Source organism: Copadichromis virginalis, linkage group LG18 (genome assembly GCF_057382275.1).
Source record: "Copadichromis virginalis isolate Kocher_CV1m ecotype Utaka linkage group LG18, C_Virginalis_male_GT1.1, whole genome shotgun sequence".
Classification (NCBI taxonomy): Eukaryota; Metazoa; Chordata; class Actinopteri; order Cichliformes; family Cichlidae; genus Copadichromis; species Copadichromis virginalis.
This window is the reverse complement of record NC_140635.1, coordinates 26,511,167-26,526,890: the sequence shown is the minus strand read 5'-3', so window position 1 is coordinate 26,526,890 and position 15,724 is coordinate 26,511,167. Positions and strand designations below refer to the sequence as shown.

General features: G+C 43.1%; 2 protein-coding genes across 4 annotated transcripts; one reads left to right on the top strand and one right to left on the bottom strand.

Annotated features, from left to right (window-relative positions):
* Positions 1-1,836: 1,836 nt before the first annotated feature.
* On the bottom strand, positions 1,837-6,999 carry LOC146688058 (UAP56-interacting factor-like). Its single transcript, XM_085438922.1, has 9 exons — positions 6,826-6,999; positions 6,522-6,659; positions 6,245-6,408; positions 3,805-3,953; positions 3,595-3,667; positions 3,425-3,480; positions 3,186-3,260; positions 2,497-2,623; positions 1,837-2,409 (listed from the first exon to the last, which is right to left on the bottom strand). The coding sequence occupies exons 1-9, from the start codon at positions 6,896-6,898 to the stop codon at positions 2,308-2,310; spliced, it is 957 nt and encodes a 318-aa protein (XP_085295048.1). The 5' UTR covers positions 6,899-6,999; the 3' UTR covers positions 1,837-2,307.
* Positions 6,353-12,772, top strand: cpdp (CPD photolyase). Of its 3 annotated transcripts, none has more exons than XM_085438920.1 (10): positions 6,353-6,411; positions 7,462-7,838; positions 7,952-8,100; positions 8,414-8,596; positions 9,356-9,514; positions 10,107-10,305; positions 11,454-11,606; positions 11,749-11,870; positions 11,955-12,114; positions 12,206-12,772. In XM_085438920.1, the coding sequence occupies exons 2-10, from the start codon at positions 7,577-7,579 to the stop codon at positions 12,352-12,354; spliced, it is 1,536 nt and encodes a 511-aa protein (XP_085295046.1). In that variant the 5' UTR covers positions 6,353-6,411; positions 7,462-7,576; the 3' UTR covers positions 12,355-12,772. The 3 variants fall into 3 exon arrangements, with proteins under 3 accessions (XP_085295046.1, XP_085295047.1, XP_085295045.1); XM_085438921.1 differs by lacking the exon at positions 6,353-6,411 and adding an exon at positions 6,473-6,507; XM_085438919.1 differs by lacking the exon at positions 6,353-6,411 and adding an exon at positions 7,056-7,281.
* Positions 12,773-15,724: the final 2,952 nt, after the last annotated feature.

Genomic DNA, 15,724 nt, shown 5'->3' with positions numbered 1-15,724 from the left:
AAATCACAACAGTTGCCTCAAGGCGCTTTCTATTTTACAGTAGATCGTACAATAATAGATTCAGAAAAAACCCAACAATCATATGACCCCCTATGAGAAAGCACTTTGGCGACAGTGGGAAGGAAAAACTCCCTTTTAACAGGAAGAAACCTCCGGCAGAACCAGGCTCAGGGAGGGGCGGGGCCATCTGCTGCGACCGGTTGGGATGAGAGAAGGAAGACAGGATAAAGACCTGCTGTGGAAGAGAGACAGAGATTAATAACAGGTATGATTCAATGCAGAGAGGTCTGTTAACACATCATGAGTTATAAAGGTGACTGGAAAGGAAAAACTCAATGCATCATGGGAATCCCCCTGCAGCCTACGTCTATTGCAGCATAACTAAGGGAGGATTCAGGGTCACCTGAACTACTAAGGAAAAGGAACAAGCAGAAGAGATTTGTTTGGGCCGAGAAACACAAGGAATGGTCACTGGACCAGTGGAAATCTGTGCTTTGGAAATTAGTCCAAATTTAAAATCTTTGGTTCCACCCACCATGTCATTGTGCAATGTAGAAAAGGTGAATAGATATTCTCTACATGCACGGTTCCCATCGTGAAGCATGGAGGAGGAGGTGTGATGGTGCTTTGCTGTTGGGGGATTTCTTCAAAATTAAAGACACACTGAACCAGCATGGCTACCACAGCGTCCTGCAGTGACATGCCATCTCATCCGGTTTGCATTTAGTTTGACCATCATTTATTTCTCAACAGGACACTGACCCCAAACACACCTCCAGGCTGTGTAAGGGCTATTTGACCAAGAAGGAGAGTGACTGAGTGCTGCGCCGTATGGCCTGGCCTCCACAGTCACATGACCTAAACCTAATCAAGATGGTTTGGCATGAGCTGGACCGCAGAGTGAAGGCAAAAGAGCCAACAAGTGCTCAGCATCTCTGGGCACTCCAGTAAGACTGTTGGAAAACCATTTCAGGCAATGACCTCATGAAGCTCATCAAGAGAATGATGTTCTTTTTGGGGCTTTTAAAAAGATTTTGTAATGTGGTAAATGTTGCAAAAGTGTATTATCCCGGTTGGTTATAGTTTTTTCAAACCAAAGTGCTAAAAAAAAAAATCCTTGAAAATTAACACAAATATTAAACTAGAATTATTATAGTAAAAAGTCCATTACCAATGTTTTTCAAGTCCTTTCAGTGGGCGTGCATGTTCACCAAAGAAATAAAAACAAAGCAAAAACCTGTCACATGCACAACTTGACAAAATACCTTAACCCAAAGTTAGAATGTGAGTGGTAAAGGTCTGAGGTGTTTTCTTCCCACTCATCCACCAACTGGACACGGCAGATGGCTGCAGCTTCACGAGCCTGGTTCTGCCGGAGGTTTCCTTTCTGGTAAAAGTGAATTCTTCCTTCCTTCCTGTCAACATGTACTTACTCACCTGGTTGTTAGGGTTTCTGCTGCTATTGTACCATCTTGAAGTATTTGCAGTATACAAATAAAATTGGGAACTGCACTGTAATAGTTCCCAAACCTGTCCAAATGTGAGCAGGTTCACTAATGACCTCCACCAGCATCATGTTGGCGAAAGAGTTAAATAAATCAGGACTTTAACTCATATATGTCATATGATGGTCCAGTTCTCTGCTTTATGCTACCTCACCGACTTCCTTATGCATTTAAGCAACGGCTTCAACTTCACTGGTCAGTTGTAGATATGAGTTAGATATGAGTAGTTATGGCAACAACAGCTACAATTTCTGAAGCAAGAACACCAGCACAATGATATCAGGGAGTCTTGTCGGGCATTAGTGTGCTACCCACCAATCAGAAGCTGTAATAGTCTTTAAAGAGAAACCCATTTATTTAAAGAAACATTACAAAACAACTCTCAAAAATGTCAAAAAAGGTGAAGAGAACATACGTGCCATTCTAGCAAATGCATAGAGGTCCATTCTGAAAAGAAATACTCTGAAGCCAACTTTGATTAGTGTCAAATGTCCCAAGACCAAATGGGGGGGGGGGGGCCTCAGTCATTTCCAGTACAGAACATCCACAACACAAACAGCTGAGGACAATGATATGAACAATGATTGGGGGCTTCTTTTACAACAAACTCTTTCATACTCAAGTCCTCACAGTTGTGCACATCATCCTTGTTTGTCCTGTGGCTTTTTGCCTTCCCTCCAATTAGCAGAGCGAGGCATTGGGGTCTGCACTGTCCGCTCCATCAGAGAGGTGGGGTTCGCCGTGTGAGTCTGAGCAGGACAGAGGAGCGTTTGAGTATCATCTGTGTCTTCCTTCCGGTCAGCTAACCAACAGTGACGAATCTGCTGCCTTTACTGCTCTGAGCTGTGGCAGAGCGTCGGTCTTTTAGGATGCGGAATCGCTCGTTCAGAGTCATCGACGTTTGCTGTGGGGAGAAAGGTCCGAGGTTACAACACTGGAATGAAAACTGTCCTATATCTGTGGATTAGACGACACTCAAGCACACTCTCACCGGTTTTCCAACACTGTTGATGTCAAACTGCAGAGGCACTCCTTTTGGTATCTTCTTCTCCACAGTTTCCATCTTCACGGGGGCAACACTGGCAGCAGGGGGATGCAGGGTCCAAGCTGTTGGGGGCCTAAGTACAAGGCACAAAGACAGTCAGACAAAAGGAAGAACTACCTTCTGTCGACAGGAGGACATCCTTCAGCAAGGGGAAAGACACAAACAAATAGTGCAAACTAGATACTACAGGAGAGTGGGTGACATTTAATAATGGCATAGAGACATATAGGAAGAGAAAAGAGGTGGAGTTGAGGAGAAAAGCTCAGTGCATCATGGAAAGTCGCCCAGAGGCACCTGATCCAGCCCTATAGGCTTTACCAAAAAGGCAAGTTTAAACTTAAAGTACTGTCTGGCTCCTAAATCCAAACTGGGAGCTGGTTCCTCAGCAGAGGTGATAGCTGAAGGCTCTGCCTCCTAATCTACTTTTGGAAACCATGAGCAAGCCTAAAGGGAAGGATTTGAAACTCAGTCATGGATTAAACCAGAGCCAATAGAGCGAAGCTATTCCCCATTAATACTCTTGCTGCAGCGTTTTGGATCGTCTGAAGTTCTTCCACAGCAAGCGAAAACCCTCATTTCATTCACAGCGAGGTCTAAAATCAGTGTGTACTGCAGAGATCCTGCTGAGTACTCACTCAGGCTGTGTCCTGGCTGTGGGGTTGTCTATTGAAACAGTCAGGATTCCACTGCTGGCTGTCGATGTGCGCCACCTGTTGGACAAATGGAAAAGGTGCCTCGTGTTACACAAACAGACACAGACCCCAAAAACGGACAACAACGGTGCCCTTTCCCTTCTAAATGATTCACATCCTCAGTGCGAGTTCCTCTTCCTCACATATGAACATACAACGCAGGTTGTCAGAAGTATACTCACTGCCGTGTTCTGACTGGAGGTGTGCGGGGAGTTGGCTTCTGCACTTGGGCTTGTACCTGTTAAAACACATGAAGCACAAGCAGAATGAGAAGAGTCCACATGGCCACGAAGACCAGCTTCACTGCTGGTTTGATTTAGACAACAAACACACTACGTAACCTCTCAGATACCTTGAGTCCCCTGCGAAAAAGAAACGTGGCCTGTCGTGCTTCCCTCTGAGTCTGCTGGACAGGCGGCAGCGGTCTGGCATTAACAGAGCACAAATAAAATAAAAAAATCTAGCTGTGTAAACTATGTAGGTGAATCAAAGCTGAATAACATCGGTCTCTCCTCCTCTAGAGCTGAAATCATAATGAGTGATAAAAAGCAAACATTCTCACCGTCGCCGCAGTTGAAAAGGCCTCCTGACTGACGGGGCGTTTGGGCCTCTCTGTTGATCTGGCTGCCTGTACAGCCGCCTCTGTACCTCTGGCTTCCTGTACTGGGTTTCAGTGCGCTGAAAGAAGGGCCTTGTTTTCTGTCTTGTTTTCTGAAAAAAGACGTGAACGGCATGAACTTTCAAGTACAGCAGACTTACTCAAAGGAGGAATTATTTACAGCGAGACACTAGTTGTTAGTAAGCGATTCTGTGTAACATCAGGTGGAAAAAGTTCGCTAAAATATGGGACTGCTTTTTCACTTCAGAAGATGATACTATCCTGAAAATAGTTTTTTATTAAGGGGAAAAGCTATCCAAACCTTCCTGCCCTTGTGTGAAAAAGTAATGGGCTTTCAGGGACCAAAATATCATGTGGAAGGTTTTAGTCTAAAAAACTAACACAGTATTTCATTAAGAACATCATACTAACAGTCAAACATGGCGGTGGTAGTGTGACCGTCTCGGACTGCTTTGCTACTTTAGTGCATGGATGACTTAATGCAACTGATGGAACCAGGAATTCTGCTTTCAATTAGGTCAGGGGTGGGCAACTCTAGGCCTCAAATGCCTGTATCCTGCAGGTTTTAGATATCACCCTGGGTCATCATACCCAAATCAAATGATTAGTTCATCACCAGGCCTCTGTAGAACTGCAAGACATGTTGAGGAGGTAATTTAGCCATTTAAATTAGCTGTGTTAAATCAAGGACACGTCTAAAACCTACAGGACACTGGTCCTCGAGGCCTGGAGCTGCCTACCCCTGACTTAGGTTCTGCAGCAGGACAGTGATCGGAAAGATACCAGAAAGTTCCACCTCTGAATGGCTCGAAAAATCATTCTCAGTGTACTGGCATCCTCAAATCTGGACTGAAATCAGACTGAGAAGCTCTGGCACGACCTTAAATGGGCTGTTCTGGCTCAAAGACCCTCCAATGTGGTTAAATATAAAAAAACGTAAAAACCTACAAAGAGCCACAGCGATGTGAAAGACTCATTACCAGTGATCACAAACATTTGATTGTAGATTTTGCTTCCAATAGTGGCACAACCAGTTATTAGGTTTAAGGGCCAATTACTTTTTCCACACACGAGCCAGTTAGTTTTTTTTCCCTTAACAAATAATCATCATTTTAAAGCTGCATTTTGTATTCACTCAGGTTATCTGTCTAATACTAAAATGTGTTTGATTATCTAAATAAGTGTAACAAAAATGGGGAGGGGGGGGGAATCAGGAAGGGTGCCAATACTTTGTCTGTGCATGTCAAATGAGGTGTTTATTTGTTGAATTTCACTATGAAAGAGATCAGATTTGGATGTATTTTTTCACCAGGATTTTGGTAATTAATTGTGACTCAAAAAGAATATTTCTTTCTCCATTTGATCTTAATATACGTGCTCTGTTTGTAAACTTTCTGTTTGACAAAAGCATAATATAAGAAAGATTGTTAACTTTAACCTTCCATATTTTCATTATCGGGAACCAAATTATATCCTTGATTCATGTCTGCACTCCCAGAGCTCCAACATAAAGTGTCTGGTCTCACACATGGGGACACTTTGTGAAAAGTAGGCAGTTTCCTTCACATTTAGGTTTTTGGCCCACACTGGGGACCACACAGCATCCTGATTTCATGGAGGTTGTGGTAGAAAGTAGTAGTACTTAGCAGAAATTTCATTTTGCATGTGTACATATTGTAAAGCGATGCTAACGCAGGAACTTCTCTGACTTTTGTATACCTTAAAACAGGCAAAATGATTTCTACCAATCGATGCAGCGATCATGTGAAATAACTAAAATGAACTAAAACATTTCTGAACTTTCAAAGTGTGCTACCTCCTGAGCACGATATCCCTCTTGAGAAACACTCTGGAACAGCATTTAAACAGGTCAAACAACCACAGGGGACACGGCTAACGAAGAAAGTTTGACGTTCCTGGACAACATGCAAGAGATGCTGATGTCTGTTGCCAGGCGACAAGATTGGGAAAAATAGCTACCTCTGGTTGTGATGAAAGTGGGCCTACTGGTACATTCAACAAGCTATACTGACTTTAGGAAAACATAATAAATGGAACCAAATTTTAAGAGATTTATATATTTTTGTCCACTTTAGAAGTACTTTGAATATGATTTACAACTAATACTAGCAGGACTTAAGTTGATGAATTATTCCAACATTGCTTTATGAAGGTGTAGCGTCATTTTCCAGCATGGCTCCATTAAAGCTGTATGTGTTCCAGGTCTGGTTTCTCAGTGTTTTGCCCCCTAATAAGGCCTCAAAAGCTGGAGTGATTCCCACGCTTTAATAAAACCACAATACGGTCTGCGCTTGCCAGTTAAGATGGCAGGGCAGTATTATGGACTATAGCTCATGTCTCCTCCAGTGCAGTCCTCCAGTACCTGGTTGAATGCTGATCTGTTCAGTGTGCCGGCTCGCTTCAGCAGAGCCGCTGGTCTCCTGGCCGCCAGTCCCGTGATGACCCCCTGACCCCGTCTCCGAGCCACTATTGGTGGGACCTTTCTGTTTCTCAATTTGGGACCTCCTCCTCGGGGAATGCCACCTCCTGGTAAGTATTGGAATAGCGACATTAGATAAACACACTTGTTTCAACTGGGGTGAAAAAGAGAAGCATACCTACGAAGCTAATAATAACCGAGAAAACGTAAGCGAACACACCTCTCTGGGCTGGTCCTGCAGTCCTCTGTGAAACTCCCTTTCCTTGGATTAAGCGGCCTTTCTTCTTCACTGGTCGGCGGTTCACATTGGCCTGTCTCCTTAACTGTTGCTCTTTTTTGTTCAGCCGAATAATGTCATCTGTTAAAATCATCACACGAGCAGTGATCAACATCTGCGAGCCCTCTGACAAGTGCTGCCTGTCTAGCCTAGCTAGCTACTGGCGACCTCCCAGTAGTTAGGTGCTAGTAATATTAGCTTGCAATCTATTTTAGTAACGTTGCTCATAGCTGTGTGAGGGCCTTACCCAAGGACATGTCGACTTTATCCGGTATAGGTGTCCTTTTCCCTCGGTCTGCTGTGAAATCCCCCATGCTCATACTTCAAACCACAGCGAACAACCCAAGTGGACACAGAAATGTAGTTAGCAGCCGTGCTAGCTATCCGCTCCTTTCCTGTATACGCTAGAACAGACACAAACCGCCTCTGCCGCGCATGCCCCGTGAAGACGTGACAGACATGCACTGTGGGAAGTGTATTTCAATTCAATGAAAACACAGCGTTACAAAACCCGGACCAGCGCGCTCATGTAAGTGGTTGTGTAAGAGAAAACGCCGCGGGTTTCAGACACCTGGCTGCTGCTGTCACGACGGCTACTCTGTCTGTTGTTTATTCGTTTAATTTCACGTTTTGTTGTCCACTCGAGCGGAGCCTGCATCAGTTGAAGCTTCCCACCCTGTATGCTGCACTGTGTTTGGAGGAGGTATGTGTCCGTAGAAGGAATCACTATAAACACGTTTAATTGAGCTTCCCCGTTGACTCAGTTCTTGTAGTTTGCAGTGTCGCTTTGTTCATAGAAAGTTTTCCAGTCTGTAACTGTTTTGCTCACATCTGCAAAAACTCTGAATTTTGAGTTTCGCTGTTTCTATTCGATTTCCTGCAGCACATCACCTTTTTCTGCACCAGGGCGCTTCTTAAAGCTTCTTCCTCACCATCATCAGAGGCCCAGCAGCCCCGCACTCTTCTTCCTGACCAGTTTCTTCAGCTGCCAGCCCACCATGTCAGGCACGAAACGCAAGGCATCTTCTGCAACGGCTGGAAAGGATCACCGTGCCAAGCAGCAGAAGCTGGCTCCCGTCAAGCAGGAGAAGAAGGAGAAAGTTGGGGGCTGGCTGCAAAGTCTTGTGCAGCTGCAGAGATCAGAAAAGAAAGACGTGAAGTTCAACAAAAAGCGCCTGCGTTTTCTATCTGATACTGAAAAGATAAAGCAGGGCTCTGAGGGTGTCCTCTACTGGATGTTAAGAGATCAGAGAGTACAAGGTGACCCATCAAAGCAGAGCCAGCAGTGCAGCAATGGCGCAGCCTCTGTTTGGTTTGCATTTTCTCACTGTCTCTTCTCATGACGTATGTGCGCATTCCCTCTGTGTGTTTAGATAACTGGACACTGATCCATGCCCAGCGGCTCGCTGTGAAGGAGAACCTCCCTCTGCATGTCTGTTTCTGTTTGGTAGTGCCCAAATCAGAGCTGTCTACTCTGAGACATTACAGCTTCATGCTGAAGGGGCTGGAAGAAGTTGCAAAGGTACAAACATCAAAATGAACATATAGTGAATATAATACTATTCTTTTAAAGTAAATACTGCACGGGGTGGGAGCTCTCTGAGTGCTTCTTGTTTTACATGTGTAATTTAAAATGCATTGTTTTATAAACAGAGCTTAATAAAAGGATCTTTGTGATAGAAACTTGTATCTATTGTTATATGAGAAATATTTCGTATATTAGTTGTGCAGTACTACACCAGACCAGAGGAATCGCTCTTGTTTGAGTCTAGTTGTAGTTGCAGGTACATCATCAGTGAACCAGCCTCACTCTTGCTCTTCTGCCCATATAACAGGAATGTGAACAGTTAAACGTCCAGTTCCACTTGCTGCACGGCGCTCCGGAGAAAGTTCTCCCCGGCTTTGTGTCCGACCACAGCTTTGGGGCCGTGGTGACAGACTTCTCTCCTATCAGAGAGCCGCTGCAGTGGTTGGAGGACGTCAAAAAGAAACTTTCCAAAGACATTCCCTTCATACAGGTATGAAAAAAAACCCTCACTTTCTGAAATCCAATTTGCAGGAGGTGTGTGCTGATAGGATGCTCTGTATCCTGCTTATTGTCTGTCCCCAGGCTGTTTTCTCTCTTTATTTGTTCCCCTGATTCCAAAGTAATAGGTATGAAAACTGATGCAGCAGACCTAAAGAAAAGGACATTAAAGAAACTGATGGACATTATGGACAATGCCAGGCATCCTCTGCACACGGCCATTAACAACCAGAAGAGTCTGTTCAGTGACAGGTTGCTTCTCCCAAAGACAAGAACTAACAGACTTAAAAACTCCTTTGTCCCACACGCCATCAGACTGTTTAACTCCTCTCTGGAGGGGAGAGGGAGGGGAAACAGGAGGACAAAGGGGGGAACAACTAAGCTGTAGTGCCTCTTCACCTCACTGTGCAATACCTTTTGTGCAATACTTTTGTAAATAGTCAACGGTGCAATAGACTCAATACTTGAAATGTGCAATTCACTTGTATTTTTATTTTTATTCCTATTTATTCTATTTATCCCCTTCGTATATTTTATTTATATTGTCTCTGTATTTATATATATGTGTGTGTGTATAACTCTGTAACTTCTGTCGGTGTTGTGCTTTTTTGGAAATCGAATTTCCCAGAGGAACCCACCCGAGGGATTAATAAAGTTCTATCTTATCTTATCTTATCTCATTCTCATTTCATGCGTATTGACTTTGTTTTTCCTGTCATTATTTCTTGAACACTCTATTTTCCTTTTATAGGTTGATGCCCACAATATTGTTCCCTGCTGGGTAGCTTCACCTAAACAGGAGTACTCCGCTCGGACGATCAGAGGAAAAATTACCAATCTGTTACCAGAGTTCCTCACTGATTTTCCCCTGGTAGACGCACACCCACACACTGCTACGAGAACCGCCAAAGTAAGCGCTCGAGAAACAGTGAAGTGAATAAATGTTGAATGTACTGAGAATAAAAGCGGCGTATTTATAATTTATAGTGAGTTCAAAGACTTTTGGATCAGTTGGTAAACAATTACAATTTATCTTCTAGAGGTCATGAAATTATTCATTGCTTTGGGGTTGTTGTTCTAAAATCAATTGCGAGGCAAGTAAGCTGTCAGGGAGGCTCATCGACGGGGAGCCTGGAAGTCGAGCTGCTGCCAGAAAGCACACACTTTTACCCTTCAACTCTATCCTCACTTCCACACATTATTTATTGATGACTCGGTATAAACTGGAATTTTTTTTAACTGTCCAAAAGTTAAAGCTCTCTTTCCCCTTGTAGTAGTTATTAAAGCTGCAGGGGTATGTGCTTTTGCTCCAGGGTTGAGATTGATATGCTACACACAGTTTGACTCCCCCACTATTTTTCTAGCTGGATAAAAAAAAAAAGAAGAATTTTCTCCTTTGCTTTTGAAGTTGTCAGATCTCTGTAGCACCACTGTATATGTTTAAACTCATCCCTCTCAGCTGCGACTGATCTTTTCTCCTTTCTCGCTTCTTTACCTCACAGGGAGTAGACTGGGACAAAACCCTAGCCTCCCTGGATGTTGACAGAAATGTAAAAGAGCCAGAATGGGCCAAGCCGGGCACCAAAGCAGGGATGGACATGCTGGAGTCCTTCATTGATGTACGACTTAAACTGTTTGGCAGCCAACGCAACGACCCAAACGCTCCCGCCCTGAGCCAGCTTTCCCCCTGGCTCCGCTTTGGTCAGTATTCTGTGTAAAACTCTGAATTTAAAAAAAGAGTTTTCTTAAGGACATGACTCTCTAATATTATTCATATGCTCTAGTTGATTAGTCCTGCCAATTCTGCTTTTGTCCTGCACTTGTCCAGTTTCTTCAAAATGTCTTAAGGACACACTGCACAAGATATGACTAGTTTGGAGCTAAAAGCTTTTTAGGAATCATGTTGCTGGTGCAAAAATACTATTTTTTTTTTATGCCTGTCAAACAATGACAGAATTGGCATATTTTTTGTAGATTTAACAAAATAAATGGGAACAAATGTGTTTTCTGACAGGCTGCTAGTTGCAAAGTACCTAAAGATACAATTTAAAGTTGGTTCCTTACTAAGTTGTCTGTTATGCACAGACCAAACACTGGTTCATCCCTTGAGTTAGGAGGCTTTTTTATTCTTGAGTGAGTCACAGTCAGTGTTAAGTGGCTTAACAAAGCAGTCCTCAGGACTAAAAACGAGTAAGATAAAAAGAAAAGAGAAACTTTGAAAGAACTTCAGAAAACTTAGAGAACTTTTGCACAGGACCACTTTAAAAATAACAAGAAAGTCTGGCTACTTGGAAGCAAAATATGAATACATGACAGGTGGCTTAAGACTTTAGTGCAGTACATCTGGAGAAGAATCCTTAATAGCATCTTGGTGTTCTGTTCAGTCTGTTCATCGCGCAATAACTGCTGTAATCCTCTTCAAGAAAAACTTGACTGCCTTCTTTGTAGATCTCCTTGAGACTTTTGATAATGTGGGTGAGTTCAGAGTGTTGCTTTTATAGATGGTTTAAAATTATGTCCCTAAATGATAAAAGTGTCCTACACACTTCCCATATGACCTCCCCCTTGAGTTCATTGCTTAAGACAGCAGTTATACTCACAACTTTTATTGGTCCGGTTATCTCGGACATCCAGAAGGCATCAGCACGCCTGTGTTTTGAATATTAATGCCTTTCCTTCACGGCTCCGCAGACACTGAACATCTTTACAAGTTCAAAGAGAGCAACCGTGGCACCACATCACAGAACAGTTTAGCTCTGAAAGATTGCCGCACGTTCTCTGAACCGGGAAAGACATTTTAATTGCTTCTCCTCTCCATATCTGCCTTTTTGTCTTCCTGGTCCTTTTAGGCCAGATTTCGGCCCAGCGTGTGGCTTGGCAGGTTCAGCGCAACGGGAAGAATGCAAGTCAGTCCGTACCGGCCTTCATCGAAGAGCTGGTGGTGCGTCGAGAGCTGACTGACAACTTCTGTTTCTACAACAAGAAATACGACAGCGTGGAGGGTCAGTGGAGACCTCATTAAAATTGCATCCTGTCGATTGCTGTGATGTCAGTCGGATGGATCGCAAGCAAATTTAGTTGAATAGAAGTTATTCAGCTTCACAAGTGTTTTTGTTTAAATATATTTGTGTCTGCGTCTCATAGGTGCGTATGAGTGGGCTCAGAAGACCTTAAAAGACCATGCCAAAGACGAGAGGCCGTATCTCTACACGCGTGAGCAGCTGGAGAAAGCAAAGACTCATGACAAGCTGTGGAACGCAGCTCAGGTACAACGTTCAGTCTAAAATGAAATGTTTGAACACATTCGGTCCATGTTGTGCTTTTTCTAACTGCTGCATCACCACCATTAGTACCAGATGGTTACAGAGGGGAAGATGCATGGTTTCTTGAGGATGTACTGGGCCAAAAAGATCCTGGAGTGGACTTCTTCCCCAGAGGAGGCGCTCTCCATCGCTCTGTACCTAAACGATCGCTACGAGCTGGATGGTCAAGACCCTAACGGCTTTGTCGGTAAGAACGGATTTATTTTGACTTATTTGATCAAATATGCATTCGTTTTCTCCCACACTCTCACACACTCTGCTGCATTTTGGTCTCGTAGGTTGTATGTGGTCTATTTGCGGCATCCATGACCAGGGCTGGGCGGAGAGAGCCGTATTCGGGAAGATCCGCTACATGAACTACAAAGGCTGCCTTCGGAAGTTTAACGTGGCTCAGTTTGAGAGAAAGTACTGTCCTAAAAGTCTTTGAAGCACGATATGTTTGGAAGGATGCGTTAAAAGCGCTCGACAGCGTGGATCTCTTACACCTTGGCCTCAGGGACATTTTTTTTTCTTGTTACAGCCTTTCTGGTTTTTTTGTTCTGTTCTTCACAGCTTGTTTTGTTCAAAACATTCGCTCTATTCTTGCTTGCGTCGACACTTTTACTAAATATTCAGACGTGTTCATGCATAATAAAACTGTAGGCTGTTTGTGGCATTTTAAAGTGAGCTTTAGAGAAAGCACTTTGGGCTTTGTTAATATAAAAGCACCATAAAAACAATCACATTACTACCGTCGTTCGGTTTTTAATACAAGTTTGAAGTCATTTTCTGTCCACTTGTATCATTTCCAACTCTCTCACTGTTATTTCTTTAAACTTGAAATAAAGCGTGTTTCTTTAACAGACTGAACTGCTCTTTACTCAAAAGCATACTCCCACCCACAGTGACTGAGACGTAATTTAATTTGAATCCAACTCTTTCACCATTTAGCCAAGGTTTTCAGTAATGCTGCCTACAGCTATGTTTGATGAGAGGCTTTCCCCATAATCTAATCAAACCGGTCAATATGTGTTTTGTTTTTGGGTTTTTTTGTAAACACATCTAGCATAAACTGTCAGCAAACAGATGGAAAAATAATGCTCTAGACTAGAGAACCTCACATGATCCAAAGTGAATCTAAATGAAAAGTGTTAATATTCTCATGTTTGCAGCCACTGGGTTTCATCACAGCCCTAAATGTGCTTTTATTGAGCTCAGATGTAATTAAACAGAACCAAAACCCATTCTATCCAGCCTAATTAACTGCACTCCTCAGTAGTGGATAAAAACAGCCCACATAGGTAATGACGTGCTTAACACCAAGTCACAAATTGGCATATGAAAGCTCGTCCTTGCGATGGCCTCTTTTGTTGTGCTCAGTTCATTTCAGGGGAGAGAGATACTTCACCTGTTTTTCCTCATTTAATTAAAATGAGCTCAGAGAAGTAGACTTTTACAGGTTACAGTCATAAAGGATATACTCTCACTGCTAAACTTTATAAGGCATGCCTATTCTGCTGCTTGCTTGTAGTGCAAACATCCAATCAGCCAATCGCATGGCAGTAACTCAACACGTTTAAGTATGTAGACATGGTTAAGATGACCTGCTGAGCATCAGATTGGGAAAAAAATGGTGATTTAAAAGAGGCACAGTCGTTGGCGTCAGCAGTTTTACTCGGGGATATGATGAAACAGGTTTCCATTATGGATACGCAGCTGACAAATCTGCAGCAAATGTGTGATGCTGTCATGTCGACATGAAGCAGAATCTCAGAGGAATGTTTCCCGTGTCTTGCTGAATCCATGGCGCAAACAATTATGGAAGTTCGGAAGGTAAAAGGGGGTCCAATCAGATACTAGCAAAGTGTACCTAATGAAGTGGCTAGTGATAGTGTGGTTATATGACAGCGAGTAGGGCTGTGAGTCACGTTAACAGCTGCAGAGATGGGAGTTATTTTCCTAGAGTAAATGGCTTGATTGATCTAAACAATTTCATTGGTATCTAATTATCTCCTGAATGACTGACCTTGTCTAAACTTCTGGCAGGATTATCACTGCTGATATTTGATATATAAATATGCTGCTGACTATCACAGAATTATAAGGAAACATTTTCAAAACATTTAACCACACACATTTTTTGTGCTAGTGCTGCTCTAGTGTTACAGCTGCTCTCAGCCTTAAAAAACTGCATTGCTATCCAAAGAGATCCTAGCATGATTACAAGTATTAATACACAGTGATGGGCGAATAGTGTTGGTCATTTGGACAGATGGAGTGTTTGCAAATGGCTCAGTCAGTCACGGTTGTTCGACTGATAGAAGCCTGCTGGAAAGTCTTTGCAACTGGATTAAGTACCTTAAACCTGACAGCTATCTTGCTTCATTCTACTGCTTAGTAAATGCAAATCCTCCTTGAGCTGACCCCGGCGCTGGCGTACTAAGGTGTCGCTTCATTGTGCTCTGGCCTCTCCTCAACACATCAGGTCAATGACACTTGGAGTAACGTTTTTCTCAACTGTTATTAATGTAAGAGAGACCTTTGAGTTTGAGACAGCCCATCTGTGTCAGTCCCCATTCTCACAATATACTTAACCTCATCTCATTATGAAGCACTTCACATCATCCTCTTGGCAGGAAATCATATCTCCACTTCCATATCCTTCTTGTCTCTGATACTGCTCTGCGCCTTGACATTATCTCCTGTCCTAGTACATTTCCAATTATCACTTTGCTATTAAAAGAGGACTGAGTGGCACTGTAGCCTTTAAGTTTCCATCTCTCCTCATCTTCTACTGTAATAGAAGTGGCCTTTAAGTTTACCGTTGTTGCAGAGCCAATTAGATTTCTAAGCTCAAACTCGTAACTCACTACCGTTTGTTATTTTGGGAGCTCTTGTCGTGTCAGGATGATGGATATAAATTACCTTTTCAAAGTTCCGTGTCTGTTGAGTTTGATCGGATGATTAGTGTCCCTCACCAGTCTTCCTTCCCAGAACTCCCACTGAGCATCGCATGAACTTTCTATTGTTTCCAATTCTTGGGCCTCGTGACTTTCATCGTGAGGATGATTCCATATTTCTGTGAGTGAAAATGAAACACATTGAATTTCTAATTTCTGTGATCTGTCCTTTAATGTCTTAATTTAAAAAAAATCTTTCAAAGGTAAATGATGTTGCCTGCCTCGAAGTGTCACATTAAAGTCCCACAGGAGTCAATCATTACCCCGGTCTTGAGTGTCTGTAATTATTTGGGCGACGCTGTGATGTACCCTTTTTTTAATGGGCCAATTTGCATAGCCAGTGCGTAAACGCTGCATTTTGTTATGTTGATGGAAGCTGTGGGTAGAGGGCCCTTCATCTGTGCTGGTGTGGCACACTGATAACGCTGTTTCATTCCAAAGCGATTTGTCAGTATTGAACAGATGGCTCATCTTTGTCTGCTTTCACATCCTGCTTCATCTAATCATTCATTAATTCTTTGTTCCATATTATTGACCCGGTGACATCATCTTTCCTCCTAGCTTCTACCCCTCATCATCATCTTCTCCATGTATACAAATGAGTTTTTTCCTCCGCGCTGTGCGTCACCTAAAGTTGAGATGAGACATCCTGTCGGAAGGTTCTCGTGGCTTTCGGCACGCCTCGTTATTGTTCACCCCGACACTTTTACTGCGATGTATACACAGAAGACCTTTGCCTCCCGGGGCCGGTTGCACTATAGGAATCCAAAGAAGACAAGACTCGGTGTGATCTTTTCTTTCTGAGTGGGCCTGCTGACACATCTTACAAGCAGCACTGATATTCAAAATCAGGTCTGT

Bases quoted from the DNA above. Each gene is read 5' to 3' on its own strand.
- LOC146688058 (XM_085438922.1), bottom strand. From the start codon at position 6,898: ATGAGCATGGGGGATTTCACAGCAGACCGAGGGAAAAGGACACCTATA. The intron at 3,481-3,594 runs GTATCTGAGAGG...GTGTTTTAACAG, and splicing joins TTTTTCGCAGGGGACTCAAG to GTACAAGCCCAAGTGCAGAA. The intron at 2,624-3,185 runs GTGAGTACTCAG...CCTTGTACTTAG, and splicing joins ACAGCCAGGACACAGCCTGA to GCCCCCAACAGCTTGGACCC.
- cpdp (XM_085438919.1), top strand. From the start codon at position 7,259: ATGCTGCACTGTGTTTGGAGGAG. The intron at 11,607-11,748 runs GTCAGTGGAGAC...TGCGTCTCATAG, and splicing joins GAAATACGACAGCGTGGAGG to GTGCGTATGAGTGGGCTCAG. The intron at 12,115-12,205 runs GTAAGAACGGAT...TTGGTCTCGTAG, and splicing joins AGACCCTAACGGCTTTGTCG to GTTGTATGTGGTCTATTTGC.